Source organism: Rhinopithecus bieti, unplaced genomic scaffold (genome assembly GCF_001698545.2).
Source record: "Rhinopithecus bieti isolate Rb0 unplaced genomic scaffold, ASM169854v2 scaffold_5051, whole genome shotgun sequence".
In the NCBI taxonomy this organism is placed as follows: Eukaryota; Metazoa; Chordata; class Mammalia; order Primates; family Cercopithecidae; genus Rhinopithecus; species Rhinopithecus bieti.
Window position 1 is genome coordinate 553,134 of NW_016804599.1, and position 24,797 is coordinate 577,930.

The following is a 24,797-nucleotide window of genomic DNA, read 5'->3' on the forward strand; positions in this document are numbered from 1 at the left end:
TGTTTTATAACCAGAAAGGGCGTTTAGAAAATAAAATTACATAGAGCTGAAATGCAGACATTTCGTCTGCTAAAGACTCATGAATGTTAACACTTGGCATTCTATTAAAAGGTGATTGTTTTATTTTAGTGGCCACAACAAATCAGGTATTTGAATGCATGTAATGTTCTACTCTCCATTTAAAAGTGAATTGTGCTTCTCAGAGCCAAAAAGAAAAATGATCGGTAACACTAGTTACAATATAATTGATTCTGCCTATCTCCATCTCAAAGACCAATGTTTAAAGTCTGTCTTTTATTTGATACCAGACCACACTTTCAATTAAAGCTGCAGAACTCCCAGCTTTCCCACCTGAAAGCAGAAGTGCTACACTTGGAGGGAAGGTGACACCAGGCGGCACTGCCAAGCCAAACAACGCCACCCCCTGCTCTGCAGCAGCGTTTTATACCTTCTCCATTTGGATCAGCACTTTAAATAATCGCATCTCTGAACTGTAAACACACTTCAGTTTAGTATCCAGTTATCAAATTAAGACTCCAAAAGCAGTATTCACATGCCTCATATTACCATCAACCTTCCCCCACCTCCACCAATACAAATTGAGAAGAACGAAAAGGTCAATTCCTAGATGATGACTACTCTCTCATAAATAAATTACTCAAAATCATCCTTGAAACATGGTTGGTGCTGTGGTCTCAATGTTTCTATCTCCCTAAAGTTTATATGTTGAAAGCTAGACACCAATGTCATGGTTCTAGGAGGTGGGGCTTTGAGAGGTGACTAGGTCATAAGGAAGAGCTCTCGTGAATGGGTTTAGTGCCCTCATGAAGGAGTATTCCTCTTCCGACACGTGAGGACACAGTGTGAAAGCACCATCTATGAACCGGAAAGCAGACCCTCACCAGACATTGAATGTGCCAGCCCCTTCATCGTGGACTTCCCAGACTCTAGAACTGTTGAGAAACACATTTCTGTTGTTTATAAGCCACCTAGCTTATGGCATTTTGGTATCGCAGCTCCAACAGATGAAGAGAGTTGGCTATCTAGAAAAGAGAGCTATCTATGACATAAAATAATATAGCTGATAATTTGCATATAATTTTACAAAACATATTAGTTCCACAAAAGTTAATAACTGATCCTACTTGTATCACTGTATTATCTCTTTTATTTATTTATACTTCCTCCATAGAATGATAGACAGAAAAATATTAAGCATGCCCAATAATCCAGTTCTTCTCCATGCACAGATGCACATTTTAAAAAGGAGGAAAGGAACTCAGGAAGTGAGGCAGAGTCCACTAAAACTCCTCCCATCCAATACATTCTGTTTCCTTCTCAGCTGCAGGTACAGGGAATCAATGCCTCATTTCTTTGGTTAATTAACAGCACACCTTTACTTCTACAGATGCTTTATGCAAACTCCAGAAAAGCTGCAAATAAATGTATTTTTTATTCATGTTTTAAAAATATTTAGAGAACCTGACCCTGTGAAATCCTTTATAAAGACTTTTTACAACAGGAAATTTTCTCCTATTATTGCATATATGTATTTATGCTTCTGTTTTTGTATATGGCAACAGACTTTTGTATAGCAGGACATGACTATAGCCAAATCTTCAGGGACCAAGCACATATTATTATCTGATAATCTGCTCCTGTCCCTACTAACTACAGATGTCGAGAAAGTTTATGTCTTTTTTGACAGTTTACTGCCTTGCATTTCAATGAGTAGCTTCTCCCTGATTAGACTTTGTTAATCTTATGAAGGTATTCAAGAAGATGCCTATGGATTTCAAAATTCCTTCTAAATTCCTCAGAGGGCAGTATTCTACTTGCTTTAGAATGCCCCCAACATCCACTACAATACTTGCACACAGTTGATCATAGAAAGCAGACTGACTTGTCTAATCCACATTACTCATGTGCCAAATCAGAAAAAACTCAACTCTTTATGAGGGTATAAGCAAATATTGCTAGACTCAAACAGAGAGAATAAAGAAAGAAGAGTCTGAGGAAGAAAAGACAGCTCTCTGGCACAAAATACAAAGTCTAAACACTACAGATGACCTTCATGTGTACTTACGTATATTTCACTGTGGTCAAAGCGCTTCTTGAGGTTGTTGATGAAGGTCTCCTCATTGAGAGGTTCTAAAAGAACCATATCCCCAACTCCAATCATATTGTCCAGAAGTGATGTTTTCACCTCCATTTTGGCCATGGTCTCCAGCTGTAGGAGAGAGGAAAAGGGGTCAATTTAAATGAGCAAAATAATTTCAAATAGGTTCTTGGTACTACTGCAGAAATCCAACACTGGTAGTTCCAAATGACTCTCACCAGCCTTAAAAAATGTCATAACCTCTCCTACCTATGAACTACTTCAGGAGTCTCTGACTTGGCTGCAGCTGCCCCATTTGCCAACCTGCTATCACAAATGAACCTCCTTCCCAGTCCATCCTCCCTAGTAAAGTCCACCTACAGAAAAAGCCACAAGAAAGCCATGGTCTTCTCCCCAGCAGAGAGTCGCAAAACTCCAGGGGGGAAAAAAAACCAACCCAACTCCACTTTCCCTCAGCCCTTGTGTACCAATATCAGACTATATGAACCAGCTTCCTCGAAGATGATAAAAAATGATGCTGCTAACATTTGTTGTCTATTTGCCACATATCAGACACTATACCAAGAACTTTACGTTAATTTAACCCTCACAATAACTCTATGAGGTAGGTAGTGTTATTCCCACTTTAACATAAGAAAATTGAAGCTCAGAGATTATGAAACTTGCTATGGTTACTTAAAAATGTTTTGCATTTGATGTGAAAGAACTCAATCACCACGTCTAACATGGCATCTATGAGAGGAAATTTCATTCCAGACATTCAATACTGACATAAAAAGAAAAGAACACAACCCACTTGTAAATCACAGGCTGCCAGTATAACATAACCTGCTAAAAGTGGCCTCCACATTCTTAATTCTCGTTCCAACAGACATGCTACTATAACAGCAGGATCAAATTAACATGCAGGAAACAGACAAGAAATACTACAGTTTCCCTTTGGCTCAATGTGAATATCTACCAAGCGGAAACAGAGGCACGCTACAGAGGCAGCATTCTACCCTGCTACTAATGTGCATGGTGCCACCCAACAGCAGAATGCTAATCCCCATGGCTTCCAATCTGATCACTATCAAGAGCACTAAAAATCTTCCAAATTTCTGAGCATAGGAGTGTGTGGGGTATGTGTGTGTGCACACATGTGTCTGTATTACTTTTCCTAATATTACCAGAACTAAATGGTAAAATGGTAAAACTAAATTCATCTGGGCCTAAGTGTTTCCAATGTAGAAGCCAGTTTTATATAACTTCACTGTGCTCAATCACACTTCAGAATACTAATAAATGCTTACATATATGCCTGCCCCTGATAATGAGTGGAAAGGACATTTGATTCTTCCTATTAAGGAGTCACTCCAGCACACTATGTCTTATAAAGGTTGGTGTCCTTACTGAAATCTCAGCAACTTAAATGTCCTCCAATTCTAGTCTAGAACATCCAGTAGGTCTTGTAGAGGCAACAGAAACTACATTTAGTTGGTCTGGTTTAAAGAGAATTGGGGGGAGGGGGCAAAAAAAAGAGAACTGGGAAGGGCTAGTAATTAAGAAATTCATTATTATTAATTACTAGCAATTTATGTGAACCCACAAATATAACCTGTTTTACTGATCCTATTAAAACAAGTTTTTGGCTACGAAAAGCCAAAAAAAGAGAGACTAAGATGAATTTATGAGAAGTTCTCCCATAAATAACAAAATAAGGAAGTATTTAACATTAAAAAGAAAAACAATAGAGTAACTTTTTTGTTACTGGATGTTTTTTATAATTTTATGCCAAATATACCTGGAACGAAAAATCCCAGATAGGCCAGGTGCGGTGGCTCAACGCCTGTAATCCCAGCATTTTGGGAGGTTGAGGCAGGTGGATCATGAGGTCAGGAGTTCAAGACCAGCCTGGCCAAGATGGTGAAACCCCATCTCTACTAAAAATGCAAAAATTAGCCAGGCATGATGACAGTGCCTGTAATCCCAGCTACTAGGGAGGCTGAGGCAGAGAACTGCTTGAACCCGGAAGGCGGAGCCTGCAGTGAGCCGAGATTGTTCCACTGCAATCCAGCCTGGGCGACAGAGTGAGACTCTGTCTCAAAAAAAAAAAAAAGGAAGAAGAAAGAAAGAGAAAGAGAAAGAGGAAGAGGAAGAGGAAGAGGAAGAGGAAGAGGAAGGAAGGAAGGGAGGGAGGGAGGGAGGGAGGGAAGGGGAGGCGGAGGCGGAAGGAGAAGGGTAGAAAGGAAAGAAAGAAAGGAAAGAAAGTTAAGAAAGAAAGGAAAGAAAGAAAGGAAGGAAGAAAGGAAGAAAGAAAGAAAAGTCCCAGATATCACTAAAACCCAAAAATATCGGCCCAAAGAATTGCTCTGTGTATTTTGAAGTTGGCTGGGCTCTGTTTCAGAACAAAACTGGTGGGGGTGGCAGGCACGTGCCATGCTATGGAAATGCAGCAGGAGTCACAGAGACGGTGGAGCCAGAGCCAGAGTCCACAGAAGGACTTATACAGGGAGAGGACCATTTGTCACAATAAATTTGTCCACAATAAATTAACATTTGAATCAAAGTTCAAGTTCTCAGGCTCATGTAACGCCAAAAGCACTCTAGCTGCCATGCATTACATATAATTTGGCAGATGAGGGAAGAAGGCTTAGGGATTAAGGGGGAAGTCAACCTGAGAAGGGTTTCAAAAATAACTACCTCAAACCAGCAATTTAAATTAAGCAAAGAGGAACTCTGCCCTGAGGTAGATTCCTGTATATAGTCTATTTATAGGAACAGCTGCAGAAAGACAACACAGTTTCCCTGCAGGTAACAATAATTAAGCAGCCAATCTTTCTCTGTAATTACCCGCTTCACCACCTTTCCAATGGATATTTATATCTTTACACCTCATCCCAACTTTCTAATCCAAAGAGGAATAGAGGGTAAAATAAATGCTGAGTTACGGGTAACTGGTAAACAGTGAAGACCTCTGAAAATTGTATTTTGCAAACCAAAATACAATAAAGCAAGCCACACTGAAAAGGTGACACCAAGAGTCATTGAGTCATGCAAACAGTTTTGCTTTGTTTTGCTTATCTTTTTAGCATTTAGGGACGTTGGGAGAAGATCCAGTAACAGCCTACCTCATTCTCAAGGTAAAAATAGAACACTAAGGAAACGGTGTGGGGTCCTTCCATATCTTCCTATGGTGGTTTCTGGTATTGTGACCACCATTTCTAGCCTTGGTTTGGCTTACTTTGTCATCTCAATGAAATTAGTTGGTATATTTGCTCCACCAAAAGGATCCATTTGTTTTTTTCTCTGAAGGAGCTATGTGCTTACCACGGGCACAAGTTTTAGAATCACTTGCTAACTCCACATTTCCATAAACCATCAGAAGAATTCACATGGGACTCTAGGGAGAATTAAATGAGAATGTATGTAGAGCACTGGGGATACTTTTTGTTGGACACATACTGTTATAGATCTACCTCCTCCCTTCCAAGAGCCCCCACAGGAATCCATGCTATTCTGGGGAAACCAATTCTACCCAAGTACCAAAAATGAGCATGTGATCTAAGCTAAGTCAATCAACATATTCTCATCTTCTAGCCACTGTAACTGATTCAAGGCTGGACATGTGAATGAGCTTGAGACCGTGGCTTGGAATACTAGGACAAAGGTTCTCTGTCTCTGGATGGCGTGACTTGCAAACGTGACACTTGGAACTACGGCAGCCATCTCTACTTTCATGAGGAGGGTCGGTAGGAAGAGGAACACCACACATGGAGGAGGACAGGGCAAGAAAGTTAGCTAGAATTGGTTAGGCACGGTGGCTCACGCCTGTAATCCCAACACTTTGGGAGGCCGAGGCGGGTGGATCATTTGAGGTCAGGAGTTTGAGATCAGCCTGGCCAACATGGTGAAACCCTGTCTCTACTAAAAATACAAAAATTAGCCGGGCAGTAGTGGCGCACCCCTGTAATCCCAGCTACTCAGGAGGAGGCTGAGGCGGGAGAGTTGCTTGAACCCGGGAAGTGGAGGTTGCAGTGAGCTGAGATCGCACCACTGCACTCCAGCCTGGGCAACACAGTGAGACCCTGTATCAAAAGAAAAAAAGACAAAAAGAAAATTACCTAGAATTATTAGTGCTGGAGCCTTGATGACATCCCAAACTTCTGGATCAAACTGCACTTGAAGCTTGCCCCCATCTCTCAAGTTTTCAGTGATGTAAGCCAATTAGTTCTTTTTATTGTCTAAGCTGTTTGAGTTGGATTTTCTATTATTTGCAGCAAAAAGCATTTTACCTAGTAAGAGACTGGTACGAGGAAGTGAAGGGTTCTAAATAACACACCAAAAAGCAAAAACTGGCTGATCTAAGGCACAGGCTGGAGGGCATGAGGACCTGCTGTCTTGGACTGACAAGATAATCATCTTTGCTATTTAATAGTGAAAGAGTGGACTAAACCATGGTCCATTGTATCTTGAGACTTGGACCTTTGTGCCTGTGGCATTAGAGAATTTGAGAAAAATTCAAGATGCCAGAGTATGGGTGGTCTATTTCTTAAGGATTTATAAGAAAAAGACAAGCTTGTTGTGAAACTGGACTGTCTGAAAGGCCAGAGAGGAAAACATACGGCACTGCTTAGAGGGCTCGCTCTGCCGGGAGGTGAGAGACATAGAGATGTAACCTATCCCAAGCACCACCTCTGCCTCTGTGGCCTGAGAAAGAAATAAGCACTCCTGCCATGCAGATGTAGCCCAGGAGCAGTGTCACCTCACTCTACTGCTTCTTAATGCTTCTTACTAGCCCCAGGTGGATTCTACTACTAAGAACTACGGCAAACTGCAAAGCATCAAGGCCAGGAAACAAATTATCAGACCATGTTCTAGTTTCAAAACTTTGGGACTTGGCAGTATATTCCGTTTGGGTTACTAGCCCAGAAAAGCAGTCTCTCTATCTAAGGGTACCAATTTAGGCCAGCCACAAGCCCACCAACTGGTGCCAGGCAACTCCACAGGCTGTGCCAATTCTTTTCAGTTGTTTGTTCATCCAAGAACAAAATATATTATTGCAATTGTTCCTTCCCCTATCTACTGTCATCTCAAGAACTTCCAAAATACTACCTGTATTTCAACATACACTAATTCATTTACTGGTATCTTTTGTAAAGTTAAAATGCCATTTAAAATACTGACAGCAGCATTTCAAAAGTTCCTCAAAATCCAAGAGAATGCAGCATAAACATCCTATAGCATCTGAAAATGGCCATCTGTGACCTACCACGTAAACTTAATGAGTCTACCCAATCACTAACCTTAAATTGCAAGCCACTTACCATATGTCAACATCATCTGCACTTGGGAATGTCAAGACCAACATAGCCCCCCAAACACACAAAGATGGCTACGCTAAACAGCACATCCATGTGAACTGCATGGTAATTCCACTATTCAATATAAAAATGATACTACAAAGGAGTTATTCCAAATTAATAATTAAATAATAACTAAGAGGAGATGGAGGATAAGCTAAAATAAAATGCATCTTGTTTCATGGTCCTCCATTGAATTTGAGGTTCTCAGAGTACCACAGATAAGAACAATGTATACGTTGAAACACTTTTATTATATAATTTGAAAGAATACTCACAAATCAGAGCTGTGGTTGCAATGATTAATAAGAATATTAAATCACTAACATGGTTTTAAATTTGAAAGAACTTCTTTTTTTTTTTTTTTTTTTTAGATTTAAATAGAAAGAGGATCTTGCTATGTTGCCCAGGCCAGTCTTGAACTCCAGGTTTCAAATGATCCTTCTGCCTTGAACTCCCAAAGTGCTGGGATTGCAGGCATGCGCCACTGTACCCAGCCTAAAGGAACTTTTACAACAAAGCCAAAAGAGCCATTTGCAGGAAAACTTAGTGAAAGCAGTTATCTATTACTTTGGTATATGTAAATGAGGACATTTAAAACACATATATTATAACATCATTAGCAGTATAAACATCATTAGCAATATACACCAGAGGCAGCACCTACAGGGAGGGATTCTTCTTCGTATAGTAACAAGTGTGTTTTATCTGACTCCAGTTCCACTCATTAACCTCCCTGTATAGTGGTCATGTATGCATGACAGCATCTTTTCCAGAAAATCAGCTCTTTGGTGTCAAGAATCACGCCTTATTCATCTTTATTTCCCGAAAGCACAGTGCACAGCCTCTTGCACATGGTAGCCATTCAGTGATATACAAAGGGAAAACAAGTATGCAAATTTTCGATTGACAACTGAGTCATACAGCAATGCACATCCTCACAGCTGCCATCCTTTGGTCACAGCAGACCAGAAGGCAAAACAATGACAGTGACTTCAAGCCACTTTGATCCATTCCTCCAAAAACATATTATCAACAAAGGGCAGGAAACAGAATTGAGCCACTTCGCTCCCAACAAGATCCTAATGCTTTTAAGAATAACATGAGAAACATATTTAGGTAAGAAAATGGAGCCAATGTGGCAAGATTTCATGAACACAACAACTCTCAGCAAATTCTGATGGCAAAACAAAGGCAAAAGAGGGGCCAAGTCTGTAGGATGTGGTTCAGTACCTAACATAATGAGCCAAGGGAGTGAGAAAAACTGGAATTTCCTTCCTAGATCTTTTAAAATAGCACCAAATCTCATCTCTCTGAGACGGGTTAGATTAAATTTCCATTCAATTCAGTTCAACCAGCTTTTACAGTATTGAGGCCTGTTGTGTTGCTGGCATGGTGTGAAGTGTTAAGAACACAGTGAACATCATGGTACCTCCCCCTCCCTTCATCACCCTCTAGGAACTCACAGTCCAATAGAAAAAAAGACAAGAAATAGGCCACTTATGAAATTTTCAAGAAACTTTTTAATAATTAAAAGTAATACATGTTCACTATACAAAAATAAAACTAGAAAATACAGATAAGCAAAAAGACTATAAACCATATTCAACATCCTTATGCTTTGATTAAAATCCTTTTGAATTTATTAGAATCCTTTTGAAAACTGATTTTTACAACCAATGAACTGGCCACCTTTCCTTGTTTTGTAAATTTTGATATGTTGTCTCAAGGTAGGAATATGACATCTTTCCGCAGGAGCTGAAATTGTAGTGCTGCATCAATCATGCCGCCACCACTTTTAAATTCAGCCAAATTGCATGGCCATCTGCTCCTTTATTCTTACCTTCTCCTTTACCCCAAACTAGCAACCCATATTATTGACAGCCTGCCTACCAATCATCTCAACCACTTGGCTGTGTCTAACATCTCAACACACTTCCAAAATTTGTATCAATCATCCCACAACAAAATATAAAAAACAAACAAGAAAAATCTTATTCCCTCTAAATTCCACAAAATAACAACTGACCCATGCAGGTTCTCATCCTTGGCTTCTCCCTGTCTCTTACTTCCTCCCCCATATCCAATCTGTCTCACTGATTGCATCACTTTGACTACTCTCACTTCCATATCCCTTCCCCTCAAGAGCCTTCTAAGGGGTCTCTCTGCCTTGTCTCGCCACCACAGCCCTGCCAGTCCTTTCCTTTCCCCCATCCCATACCACCCAAGTTACTTTCTCAAATCACAATCTGATTAGGCACACCCTGTTTCAAACCCTTCAATAACTCTCTAGTGCCTTTCCGCCAGCATTATGATTCTTTAGCAGAGCCTCCAACAAATTAAACATAGAGTCCCTATGTGACCGAGAAATTCCACCTCTGGGTATATACCTAAAAGAAGTGAAAGACGGAACTCAGACAGATATAGGTATACCCATGTTCACAGCAGCATCATTCACAACAGCCAAAGGGTGTAAGTAACCCAAGTGTCCATCAATGGATGAACGGATAAGCAAAATATGATACATACACAAAATGGAACATTACTCAGCCTTAAAAAGGAAGGAAATCCTGATACATGCTACAATATCAATGAACCTCAAGGGCACCATGTTATGGGAAATAAGCCAGCCCCAAGAGTCCAAATATATGATCCCACTTATATAAGGTACACAGAAAAGTCAAATTCATACAGACAAAGAAGAATGGTGGTTACCAGGAGCTGGGAGGAGAGGGTAATGAGAAGGTGCTATTTAATGGGTAGAATTTTAGTTTGGGATAATGAAAAATCTCTAGAGATAGTGGTGATGGCGGCACAATAGTGTGAATGTACTTAATGTGACTAAACTGTACACTTAAAAAAGGTTAAAATGGCAGATTTTATGTTATGTATATTTTACCAAATTAAAAACACATGATTCCACAGTCTTTCTCCTTAGTCTACTCTCTCCCCTGCAAAGTCCCCCCTTACATACACACAAAGATACCAAGGCCTGCCGCAGCACCTTCAACCAGCCCACAGCTAACTGAGTGGTGGGTATACACCAGCCCAAACAAAGCTTCCAAAGATCTGCCATCAGGACACAGACACCACAGTCAGTTGGCTGTGGGCAGCAGAATAGGGAGCTCACAGAGATCCAGGGAACAGGATATCACGCAGGGGAACCTTCCCAGACTCCTCCAGAGGAAGCCTGTCTAAAGAGAAGAATGAAGCATGATGACAGACCATGAGGGGCAGACAGAACAGCTGCCTTTGCTGCCCAGAGTGGTTCTAGCTGTAGGCCCTCAAGAGGTTCCACTGAGCCTTCTGTCAGACATAAATACCCTTCGACTTAAACCAGTGTCAATAACCATTCCTCACAGGAGACATGCTGTGAGCATGCCAAGTCTTACAGACTAAATGCTCGTGTCCTCCCAAAATCCGTTATGTCGAAGCCCTAGCCCCCAGTATGACAATAGTTGGAGGTGGGTCCTTTGGAAAGTAATTTGGTTTAGATGCAATCAGGAGGGTAAGGCCCCCATGAAGAGATTGGTGTCCTTTTAAGAAGAAAAGAAACCAGGGCTCACTCTTTTTCTGCAGTTTGAAGACACATCTAAAACGCAGCCATCTGCAAACCAGGAAGAGGACCCTCACCAGAAATTGAATCTACCAGCAACTTTATCTCCCACTCCCCAGCCTCCAGAACTGTGAGAAATAAATGTCTGTTCTTTAAGCCACCCAGTCCATGGTATCTTGTTACAGCAGCTTGATCAGACCAATATGCCAAAATACTTCCCTTCCCTCACAATTGTGAGTTTGTCTGTCTGCTCTTCTCCTGGAGAAGGGAGACTTAAGTTCTCAATGTGCAAAGGCCCCATGCCTGGCAGCGTGGCTGACACACAGGGCTCTGGTGTATAGAGAAAACGACTAAATAAATGCACATTAGAGAGGCACAGCCCATTCTTCTGTCCAGGTCGGTTTCCATCATCACTACCCTTCTACTCCAGGTCACAACTGTCAAAGGACCATCAGAGAGCCTCGATGGCACAACATGAATGTTCTCACAAAGGATTAAAGTTAGAAACCAAAGGACAAGACACTTCCTTAGTATTCACCAACCAAAAAGGGAAACTGGGTGAAAACTGGATTCTATAGGACAATTTACTCAAGCAGCAATATTCTCAAAGGTGATGGGGCTGGTAGGCCACACAGAACCACATGGGGTGCCCTGCAGGGCTCCCTAAAGCATTGGAGAAAGTGGGTACCCTGACATGCATTTGTGAAAACAGTTAGGTGATGGCTGATTTTCATTCCCCCCTACACACTTGCTTAGAGATATTTATATAAGGTGTGTCTATTCATGGCATTTACCTCACCAGTTATAGTTCTCTCATTTTCCAATCCTTAATTTCACTGTGAAAGCCAACTATATATTGAGAAACCCCTCACCCCATTTTCTCTAAAGTTTTCTGCTGAAAATGCCTAATGGAATGCTAGTAGGAGGGCTTTTGTTAGAATCTTGGATTATGGAAGAAATAGGCACAACTACTGGGCAATTTCCATATAGTATGTTGTTGCCTTGTGTTCAAATTCTAGCTAATACAAAGGACATGAAATTACCAGGCAATGAGGAAATCCAATAGATTTAAACACGAAGAGAAAACAAACAAATGGATAATAGCAAATGGAAGCCTATATGCTATACCTGACTCCAACCTTAAAAAGCTGTGAGTGGGACGGGCTATTACTTCAACATTCTGGTTATCTAAGGGTTAACACCCTAGGTTGTGTCTCTGCATAGGCAGAGAGGGGTCAGTACCACCAAGATCAAGGTCTGTTTCTGTCTGAGTGTAGAAAAGCTGGCCTTATCAACAAAAGCCATCAACAAGGAGATACTCTCAATCCACCACGCTCAATCCCAGGCACAGGCCAGTTATTAAGGACTGAAAGACAGCATCTAGAACCTTACAATTCGCAAAGTGACAAGGGGGGAAAAAGTTTTTTTCCCAACTGTGTAAAGTGAGAATGACAAACTACACCATCTAGACTAATTAGAAGAAATTCTGAGTCAAAAATAACAGCGGCTGCTATAACAACACGGAAGGTTTTGGATTACCAGTTACCAACTCTCACTTGTGACGTAAGGGCAAAATTTCTAAGTGCCTTTGTTTATAATTAAAGAGCAAGGAGAGAGACCTTAGAATCCCAGGCAAAACCTTCTTTTAAAAAAGAAAGCAGTGGAGCCAGCTGGTTTCTAGAAGAGCCAGGGCGAGGATGAAGCTTTTCTGATGGGTCTGAAAACGGTCTTTCACACCTATTCTATTACATATACCCTTCAGTCTAATTCCTAAACATCAAGCTCTTCACAACACTGCACAGTTTTTCAAAGACAGTTTTTGCTTCTATATTACAGAAGGCTTGCAGCAATAGTTTACCACAAAGGATCCTTTCGATCCACCCCAATGTGGTATGGCACAGGCTGTGGAGCCACAGACCCAGGCTCGAATCCAAAAGAATTCATCTCTGGAATTCAAATTTCTAATCTAAAAAATCAGGGATGACAACGTCTATTCCACAGGGCTGTTATGTAGCCTGACCGAGAGAGCAGACTCATTAGATGAATTTCTCCCTCTCCAATGCCCCTTTCTTTTTCTCACCCTGAAGAGCTTACCTGCTCTTCTGTCCTGTCTCCTAGCAGGTACGTCCAGATAACTAACCTAGTGAGTGGCTTCATTTGCAGTTGATCTCGCATGAGGTTTAACACCCCGAGGAGGAAATGCAGCCAACATGACTGTCCCTACAGTCATTTCCCGGAGGAAGCTCTGCAGAGTCATGGCAGGAATGGCTGCCAAAGGGCAGGTCAACTTCAGAGAGCACACCCCCCACTCCAAGGCTGGGTCTGAAAGTCGTGCCCCGCCTCCCTCTCCACCCCCTCAACATGGACCCCTCACCTGCCACAACCCTAGAAGGTCCAGAATGGGCAGCATGCAGCCCAGCTGTAGGGGAACCTGTCGTCATACTATATGGCTCACAATGACTGGAGAATTAATGAGCTAACGTCTGAAAAAAGGCTACAAGTTCCTGAGGGACAAGGTAGCCAAAAACTATAAACCGTTGTTATATCCAGAAACACAAACTCAGCTGTACAGGGGAACGTGCTAATTATAATGCACGGACTTTTCAAAGTGTTCCTTTGAGGCAGATTTTAAAAATTCCAAGAAGTCAATGTGTTTAGATTGGCAAATCTGAGACCCTGGAACCCCTAGGTGAACGTAAAACTCTTCAAATATAACTGGCACACCCGACTCTGATTTGTTCCTGGTGGGTGCACAGACGCCAAGAAAGACTGGTGATTATTGAATTGAATACAGCCACCAGGAGAAAACCAACTTCCCTTCCAAATGAATCAGCTTATTAATCAGAGGGTCCCAATCTGGTTCCATGTGCTAAGATCCTCACCAAAGTCTTACACCACTTGTAGATTCATTTCTCTGTTCTCTTTATGCTTGATCAGATCATGCAATCACTCAAGGCACTCCCTCATTATAATTAAAAGTACAGTGATTTGCACCTGGTAGGCACTCACATAGGGTTTCCTCTACCCATTAGTTTTGGAGGCCACTCCAGATTGGTTCTGAACAAAGACACTCACATAAAACAGCCTGGGATACACTACCGCAGAATTACTTTCTCTTAAAAAAAAAAAAACCAGGGGCCTTCCCATCGTTCAGGCTCTTTTCAGTGATAATAGAGGGAAATGTACTGAATTTAGTGCACTATTCTTGTTTGTAGGCTAAGGAAGCAAATTATCCCTCCAGACAACAACAGCTTTGGCATTCTGCAAAAGATCAGAGGTTACAACGACTACTGCAGTGGTTCTGGAAAAAACATCCACAAGATCCAAGTTGCAGACCCAGCTCTGCAGCTAGCTCACAGTGAGGCACTGGGCACAGTGCTACCTTCGAGCCTCAGTTTCCTCACAAAGCATATAACACATCATCTCCTAAGATCTTGTCCTGGCTTCCAATGCTGTTGATTCAACAAAAAAAAGGTTCAACTCTGGAAAGACTGAGCTCACTCATTTTGGGGTTAGCATGCATCCTGAATCTGGTTATAGAGAATGTTAAAAACCAAAAAGCCAGCAAATGCCAGACCACAAGAATCTCTCTCAATGACATTACTCAGAAGCAAAGGAAAGCAGCTCTGTTTATTCTGACCTCATAATCAAAATAAAATTAGGAGTGTAACCATACACAGCACAGAAAGATGCACAGAATAACCAGATAAGTTAGGCCATCAAGGCACATTTGAATATGGTCCCTGTGTGTTTACAATACATGGTTAGCTACAAAATGGAACTGGCTACTTTAAAAACTTCATCTAGTTAGGAAAGCAAAAAAAAAGTCTAACGATTACAAATTAAGAAATCTACATGCAAAGGAAGGAAAAAATGTGCATCACTCAACAGTGAAGCTTTAGTCATAACCAAGGTTCATAATCAAGGTTTAAAAAAGTCTTTTAGAATAATAAAAATTCAGAAGCTTCCTCAAGCAGTTATCCACTAAAATAAAGTCTAATAAACCATGTAAACAAAGGGAGAGATATTTACACATTTACATTAGGATTTCATGAATGTTTATTTGTTGAGAATTGATCAAACAAAAATAGCTAAGATGTTCCAAAAAAGACACTGATAATGTAAATTGAGAAATATTTTTTAAAGAAAATAGCTAAACTGCTGCAGTGGGTTACTTCACCTACACTGATTAAAATCAACAATCATATTAGAATTTGGAAACATTTTCTAGGTAAATTTCTAGTTATTCTAATGTTGGGAGCATTAAAAATCAAAGGCACCATAATTCCTTACATATCCTTAAACACATTCTGAAGTATTCACGAAGAACAAAAGACAATCCAAACAAATCAACCTGTAAGACATGCCATAACTAATCATTTTTAAGTCACAAATAAAATGCTCACTGAATTCACATTTGTAAATGTTAACTAAATTTGAATAACAGTTCTGCTAATTTCCAAATATTCCACAGGATACAGCAGTTATTTCATATATTTATATAAAGAGACATACCTACAAGTAACACCCCCCCACACAGTTTTTTCTCCTTGAATATAGCACACGTTACTAACCTGTAAAGCTATAGGATCATTCATTTTTAAAGTTAATTACCTTGACCATGTGCAGAGCAATACAACAAGTTTTCCCAAGGAAAGTTTTGGTAAGAAATAAAATATACAATAGTGAACTATCTTATAAAAACCTGATTAAGAAAAGGTAACTTCCTTCTACAAGTAGTTTATCAAAAAAGGGGCTTTCAAAATACATTATTACATTACAAATCATCAGAACTTAAAATTTAAAGTTCTACCCTTACGTTTGTCTCTCAATAGGTGGGTAGAAAAACTAGAGTTCTTTTTAAATGACAAAATTATAAGGCCCCTCTAGTTTAGAAATTAAAACTGCTTACCAACTTTTCTTCTCCATTGTTTTTTCCACTGATTTAACTAGCACTTTAGCCTTCAGTTCATATGAAAGAGAGAGACAAACATTCGTTGTGACAGGGAGAACACACTAAGTACAACAAATATTTTGCAAACAGATAAGAAGAGGAAAGTAGGTCAATATCCTGTGGCTAGGAAGAGGCGGCCCCACCTTCAATCCAGGGCTGTTTTATATGAGTTAATCATATAAAATTGATCGAGAGTCCATCATGGTTACATGCTGGACTCTCTTCTATTGACAACCTCTCACTCAGACCCATGCTCCTGGTATTCAAAAAGCACTAGGCAGGCAATGAAAGAAGAAAGAATGAGAGACACATCTACTGCTTCTCATGCATGTGCAATCTAGTTGAGGAAAGAATACTTAAGAGTAAGCTAACCAATATAATAATATGCTCATATAGGGCAGGCGATTCACCTCAAAAGAAGGAATATAGAGATGAACATTTCTGTTTAGAGGTGGAGCTACTATCATGGAGCAGGAGAATCACAGAAGGATAGCTGAAGAGGTGAAACTTGACCTTGAAAGGTGAGTTGGATGTGACTAAGCAGAAAAGAAGTTTAAAGCAAGAAATAAAAAACATATTCAGAAGACGGTGACCTGGCAAAATGGTAGCAGAGGACGGCCAGTATAGGGTCCCGACGAACAGTGAAGCTGGGATGAAAGGTAAGCCAAGGCTAGACTGGGAGTCAGACCTAACAAGCTCACAGTTGTTAGAGTGGTGGGAATGGGTGGGCGGAGAGAGAGCAGCATTACACAGCCCAACCAGCTTACTTATGTTGCACATCAAGATGGCAACAACTGAGGCTCAGTCACTGGTGATGGTCCCATGGAAGATAAAACTGAGGACAGTCACTACATACAGAGGGCAGGGAGCCACCAAAATGACTGTGAGCACAACAGAGACAACAAATTTAATGGAAGCTTAAGCAGAGGATGGGCAGTCTGAATTTGTTGGGAAAGTGACTAAATGCAGGGAGGACTGCTCCGTGCAGTTGTTCAGTTTGTGTACCACATAAAAGTGGGCCAGCCAGGGTGGGAAATTAGGTGACTAAAATAAAGTTGAGCTCCTGTGGGATTGTGTATGCCCCAAAGAGTGCCTTTTTCTCACTGCATACAGGCCCTATACAAGATAGTATACCAAGGAGTTCATTTGAGGTACCAATCTAGTAGTTGAGAAACGAGAATTAGGATAATGCTAATGCAAATGAAACAGGAGATGTGCCAAGGGAAATCATAGATGAGTCTATCATAAAAGGTGTCAAACTAATTTGATAGAGGGTATGAAAGAGAAAGGAGGGTTTAAGACTAAAGTAGAGGTTCTCTTACCCAAATGCATCAGGATTGACAATTTGGTTGATTTTTTTTTAAGTCAGTTAAATTTGGAAGTCATAAAAAATGATACATACCTAAACATGTCATTTTAAATGAAGCTCTATAAATATACATTTATTGTCAATCTTTTGTTATAGAGCTGGAGCCTTTTCTTTGAGTATATGTCCACTATTGCACTCAATGGCCTTTCTTTTATAAACCATCCTCAAGGCATCATTCTCCAAGTCCAATTTCTTTAAAGAATGGTAATGGTAAGGCTCTAAAGAGCCCTGGAAAGTGATGTGTGGTAGACCTCGTTACCCTTCACAAATGCCCCGTACCCCTCTCTACATCCCGCCTTGCTGAATTCAGGCATACGGCCAGTGAGAGCTTCACAGCAGGTGTCCCCTCTGCCACAGGGACCAGCAATGTTCCGGAAGGTACTGCCCATCAGACTGTGCTCTGGAGTAAGGTTAAGGACAAATGGAGCAGAGTCCCCATCTGATCCACAATGGACACACGGTGTGAACATGGGTTACTGCTTTGAGCCAGTATGACTGTCAAGTTTTACACAATCACGACTTAATCCACCACTCATGAATGACTGATAATATCAGTGAGAATACTTTTATTTTATGGTCCCCCAATCTTTACTTATCTCAGCCGCTCCGAAATTAGCTGCAATCATTTATGGAAATTCATTCTTATCAGGTGATTTCCAAAGCATTCAAATGAATTTTCATAGAAACAACAATTCTTTTGGCACACACGTTTAAAATCATTACATTAGGCCGGGCGCGGTGGCTCAAGCCTGTAATCCCAGCACTTTGGGAGGCCGAGACGGGTGGATCACGAGGTCAGAAGATCGAGACCATCCTGGCTAACACGGTGAAACCCCGTCTCTACTAAAAAAAAATACAAAAAAAAAAAATTAGCCGGGCGAGGTGGCGGGCACCTGTAGTCCCAGCTACTCTGGAGGCTGAGGCAGGAGAATGGCGCGAACCCAGGAGGCGGAGCTTGCAGTGAGCTGAGATCCGGCCACTGCACTCCAGCCTGGGTGACAGAGCGAGACTCCGTCTCACAAAAAAATAAAAAATAAAAAATAAAATAAAATAAAATAAAGTAAAATAAAATCATTACATTAAACTATAATAAGTACACCTGGCACACACAGGTCTGGGAATTAACACAGTCAGGTCTGGAGAAGCATTCATCTCAACTGGTGGGAAAAGAAACTCAAGAGCACACTACAGGGTAGCCCTCTAGCTTGGAGTATTAGTGTATACATGGCATCGGCTGATCCACTTTACAGAGGAAAAGAGAATACCAACTAATCCAGCAAGTCTGGGAGTCAATAAAAGCTCATACTGTTTTCTAAAGCCGTGAGTCTGGACAATTACAAGAATAGATAGTACTATCATATCACCAGGTTAAAAATCTGGTTGGCTTTTCGAAAGTATACCCAACTACCATATTTATTCTGACCCAAATATATGGTCATAAGTGCTTAAGTTATTTAGGAAAGCACAAAAATAACACTTCAAATCCACAACCAGACATACAGTCAAGAGGACAAGTCACATGTCATTCTATAACTTGGCTCTTAAAGATAGAAAAAACACAGAAATTACTATTAAAAACTAAATTTGAGTTTCATAATTTAAAATCACATACTTCTTTAAAATTGTCAACACAGACAAATGTTTCTCTGAAAAGGAAATTCATTCTCTTGAAAAAAGCAAAGGCTCCCAGAAAAATCTGGGTGCTTCTATTATAAGTAGCTAAATGGTATATCCATTCATGATTGACATACTTTTAGAAATCTGACATTCACTCTCTTCAATAAAAGTATGTTCTTTCACGTAAAAACGATATTGATGTATTTCAATAGACTACCAAAACACTGTGTAAAGACATATACACCAGAAACCCCAAAACAACCAATATTTTGTAAACATATACACACCAGAAGCCCAAAACAGCCAAACAGTTTAACACATACATACAAGTCAATCCTGACCCTAGCACCAGGCATGTAAGGCTCCCCACTCAGCACCAAATAGAATAACCTTAACTTCTATGTAGCTCTAATTCAAAAAAAAAAAAAAAAAAAAAAAAAAAAAAAAGCCTATCTGGAAAAAAAGTAATATTATACCCTCCAAAATAAATCTGCCCCCAGGCTCTACAGGGATAGCTACCCACTCAGTCTTATTTTAACCAAAGTAAGCTCTTGAAAAGAAAGGAAACCCTGGCTGTCCACATCCCACCCCCGGACACTCCTTATTTTCCTTAGTGCTTCTCCATCCTCTACTTGTCACAGAAAGATGTTCCCAGAGTTCTATCCTCCACCTTCCTCTCTTCTCACTCCACCCTCTATGCAATCCTAACATTATCCACACCTTCCACCACACGTAGCTGCCCATGATCCCCTCATCTGAACCCCAGGTCCTGGCTTTTCCCTAAGCTCCAGACCTTGCATTTCAACAGTCCCTGAAGCTCCCTCACTGCTGGATGCCCCACATCCCAAAATGAACCCCTCACCTGCAACCCTGTCTATGCAAACCATTCCCAACATCACACAAGCCAGAAACGAGGGAGTTAAACCAGACTCCAACTCACCCTGCCCCACCAACCAAGTCACTCCAACCATTGCCTGATTACATCAAAGAGTTCACAGCAATCTTTGACCCAGTCATCTCATTCTCAATATCTACTGTTAGAAAATCACTCAAAATATAGAAAAGGTTATAGGTACAAAAAGGCTCATCACAGTATTACTCACAACAGCAAAGTGGCAGAAGGAACCCAAATGCCCAAAAATAAAGGGATGTTGCAGAAAATGATGGTACTCAATGGAATAATACACAACTAGAAAATTTATTTCAAATACTATGCTGCAATATAGAAAATGTATGTACTCTATGATTACGATCACATTTTAAAACATTCACATAAAAAGCCTGGAAAAGAATATTCAGAAATGACCACAATTGATACTTTTAGAGTGGTAGGCTCATAAACGTCTTTTTAAATTCCATTTTCCTGCATCCCTTCAGCTGCTGGTCCACCTCCCGCTACATCAATTGCAAAACCAACTCAAACTCCCATAAAATAAAGTTCCCCCTAAATCCTATTATATTCATAGCCCTCAGCATGAGATCCTCAAAATTGATTAATTCTTTCAAGAAATCCAACTGGACAAATCAACAGCTGCACAACTGGGCTCCCAACATCTGTGGGGGTTATTAACTGTTCTAGTCAGAAAAGTTCACCATGCACAAGCTGCTGCCAAGACAGCAACTGTAAAACTGGAAGCTAAATCACAGAGTAGGTGAAGTCGACTATGTATCAAATGTCCAACCTGGCTCACTGCCTGCCAGGTAACGAAGGGGCATTTTCTCCATGCGAGTTGCGGAGGATAGTCAGGTATTACAGCCCAGAGTCCATGAGACACAAAACAGGTCACGTCGAAGGAGGTAAATTAGTACAAGTTTCCTTTAACATTTTACCTATACCTCTGTGTTGTTTTCTAAACTGGCAACAAGTACCAAGTATTAAGACTGGGCTGGCGGTTCTAGCGTTATGTCTTCCATGGCCATGCCATACCCCTGGCATGCCTAAGCTAAACCCAACAACTTGATTCTCCTCCACAGTATTAGTGCGTATGAAATGAAGATACAAGGTCATGCCAACATCATGTAGCTCTGTGACAAAAGCAAACAAGCAGCTATAACTGCTGCCCTATTCAAAAAGGGTATATAGTCATGCACCACATCCGTTTCCATCAATAACAGACCACACATATAATGGTGGTCCCATAAGATCAAAATGCCGTTGAAAAATTCCTATCGCCTAGTGACCTCATGATGCAATTACTTTGTGGTTTTATAAATTTAGGGTAGCCTAAGTGTACAGTGTTTATAAAGTCTACACTGGTGTACAGTAATGTCCTAGACCCTCACATTCACCCATCACTCACCGACTCTCCCAGAGCAACTTCTAGTCTTGCAAGCTCTATTCATAAGTGCCCTAGAGAGGTACAACATTTTTTATCTTTTATATCACATCTTTACTATTCCTTCTCTTCGTTTAGATACACAAATACTACTGTGTTATAATTGCCTATAAGATTCAGTACGGTAACACACTGTACAGGTTTGTAGACTAGGAGCAATTGGCTATACTTGTGTTGGCTGTACCTGTATACGTGTGTTGGCTGTACCTGCATACGGCTATCTGTCCCATCTAAGTTCGTGTTAAGTCCACTTTGTGGTGTTTGCACAATGACAAAACCGCCTGATGACACACTTCACAGAATGTATACCCATCATTAAGCAATACATATATTGTTTCTAATTTTAAAATTTCCTATGATGTCTTTTTTTGAACAACCAATGCTAAAGTCTAGTTATACACATTCTATAAAACTAGATTTTACTGTAATTGTCCCAGACTTCCTTAAAGCAGAAAAAGAACTATCATAAATATTTATGATATATTCAAATTAGGCATTTGTCACTGGAGATAAAAAACCTAAATTGTGGAATAAGGTACAGAAAGGCATCACCTTACTTCCATTTATTTAAATGGCCTCAACTAGATTTTACACTCAACTATGCAGCATCATTAAATTAGCAATATTCCTCATGTAAACAGCTCTGCAGCTGATACCAGGTAACATTACTGTAACCCACTACCTTCTTTCAAATCTATGTCAGCATTATTTTTAAGATACTTATAAAATGCCACTGCTAAGAACAAATTCCTGTAGATAAACACACTTTGCAGGAAAGTCCACTTCTCCACCCACAATTACATCAAAAGAGCAGCATGAAAGAAAAGCTGGAAAGTTCGCTGAATTATATTTCAGTGATTAAAATCAATGGGCTTTTAAAGACATTTGTCAGATTTGGCATGGTTTCTTTGTAAAAATGTATTTTGGTAATTTTCCAGAATTCTGTTGGAAAAGTTCAAAAATTCTGACACATACCAAAATGGCAGCAACACAGATAACCCTAGGCAAAATAGGCAAAGAGGAAAAATTTAACTTCAACATCCCTCAATCTTCCCTTCCTTGCAGCCACCCAATCTTCCAAGATTCCTGGTGCTTTTTTTTTTTTTGTCTGAGACGGAGTCTCGCTCTGTCGCCCAGACTGGAGTGCAGTGGCGCGATCTCGGCTCACTGCAAGCTCCGCCTCCCGGGTTTACGCCATTCTCCTGCCTCAGCCTCCCGTGTAGCTGGGACTACAGGCGCCCACCACCTCGCCCGGCTAGTTTTTTGTATTTTTTAGTAGAGACGGGGTTTCACCGTGTAGGCCAGGATGGACTCAATCTCCTGACCTAGTGATCCACCCGTCTCGGCCTCCCAAAGTGCTGGGATTACAGGCTTGAGCCACCGCGCCTGGCCTGATTCCTGGTGCTTTTAAGAGGCCACAGACCCCCAGAGTTCGTTAATTTGTCAGCAAATAAATTAACTAGTCAATTAATTCCAGGTGTAAGTAAAGGGCAACTTCATTTAGATTTCTGAGAGTGAAAAGTTATACTTACCTATTTTGACAATAAAAATAAAACTGATGCTTTATTTTGAATTGAATAAATGGGTGCATCATTTCTGCATGACGGCAAGTAAAGAAGATGGATTAAAAGGAGAGACTTTCAAGGGGATGGGGGAGGAAGAGGGGACCGGATGAAAGAGAGACAGATGGCAAGAGGCCCACTAAGGGAGCACAGAAGAAACAAAAAGGGAAAATAATGACAGACAAAAAAAAAAAAAAACTTCACAGAAAAGGGGGATTCACAAGGAATAGCCCCATCTTCCAACTTTTGGGGATACTTCTGCTAAAGACTTTTCAATACTGTTACTTAGTTTCTGCAACTGTAAGCACAAATGGGAAGGTCCTTCATCTGTGAATGCCACTAGAGCAGGCCCACCCCTGGCTTCTCATTCTCTCCTGTCCCTTTTTAGCAAATCACTTGGAGACTGCCAGCCTGACTTTTCTTTCTTCAAATAATTTCATTATATTATTAGTACAGAGGTACCATAACCAGATTATAGAAGATTTAGAAAATAGAGGGTTAAAAGTAAAAGTCACCCCAATCTACTATCCTAACACAATCACTGTTAACATTTTGGTTTCTATTCTTTGCCATGTTTCTCCCTGTATTTTCCAAAGGAGCCCCCCGTACGAAATCCTAAATTATGTGCACTGCTAGGATTCAAACAGGTTTAAATATCTGGTGTGGGAGAGGAGGAACCCCAGGAATGCATTGCAGGAAAGGCTGAACAGTAGTAACTAACATCTACACCAAGTGCTTGCTCTGTGCCTGACACTGTTCTAGGGACTGCACATGTGTTGATTCATTTAATCCTTACTATAACCCAAAGAAGGCAGCTCTGCAAAATTACCCACATTGTGCAGATGAGAAAAAGGAGGTAGACAGTTTAAGCTACAAGGCCAAGGTCCGGGGGCTACCAGGCAGAAGAGTCAAGTTTCAAAAACCAGTACTGTCTCCAGAGACCAGCCCGTAACCACTGCACCACACAGCTTTTCACTATAGAGAGGACTCCTCTCAATGTAAGCTCAGTCATGCTTGCCCCAGAGCAAAGCCTCAATGACCAAACAGAGCATGGATTCTAGGTAGAATAAGGTGTGTATAACTCAGCTTGGATCCCAGCCCATTGTCATGTCTGAGCCCTCAGTGTGTGTTTAAGAGACGGTGAAGGAGGGAGAGTGAAGGCTGAGACGCTGGACAAAACATAGAAGGCCCTGTTCACCACCCCTCCCAGGAAGGGCAGAGCAATCTTCTTCCGACCTGACCTGACCTAAAAGGACCCAGCCTATTAGTGCAGAGCTCGGGAGGAAACTACTGAGCAGGAGACTTGTGTCCAGCAGACGCCAGGACCCAAAGGCTGCAGCAGTGGCAATACTCAAAATGCAGAGGGGCTTGGGGCATCGGCAGTGGCCCCATTCAAGCCTCATCATGGAAGTAGCTCTCTGAATCTAGGCAGCTTCATTTGGCAGGACGAGGAAATACTGACCAAAAATAAATATCTTCACTTTGTCATAACAGTGTATAAAACATCGTTCAATACCACTATTATGATAATTTACTAAGAATTAATAACTTGATTTAAGTCATCAGTCACTAAAATTCCCATCCTTATATCATTCAGAGTAGAGTCCCACCTTGGGGCTTCTGAGCCTCTTTTTATTGCCTAGAAAGTTCTTCCATCCTCCTCATTCTCTAACACCAAGTCATCCTTCAGGCAGCTGTATGAATGTTTATTTCCTAAGCCAGGCTTGTACCGCAATCTAATTTTCCCTGTCTCCGCCTTTCTCACAGCCCCCTGTCCTTTTCCTTCACAGTATCGATGCCAATTCATGAGTATATATTTATCTGTGTCCATTTCCACAATGTCTCTTTCCCTTCACATTCATGAGAGCAGAAACCACATTGTTTTGTTCAACATTAAAGACTCAGTACAGGACGGGTGTGGTGGCTCATACCTGTAATCCTA

The 24,797-nt window shown here is 40.9% G+C and overlaps 1 protein-coding gene across 1 annotated transcript in view; it reads right to left on the minus strand.

Annotated features, from left to right (window-relative positions):
* Positions 1 to 24,797, minus strand: part of MYO1B (myosin IB) — a 184,390-nt gene that overhangs the window by 149,416 nt on the left and 10,177 nt on the right. Inside the window, 1 exon segment of the mRNA XM_017869353.1 lies at positions 2,087 to 2,230. Coding sequence (XP_017724842.1) covers positions 2,087 to 2,221 — 135 coding nt within the window. The 5' untranslated portion in view covers positions 2,222 to 2,230.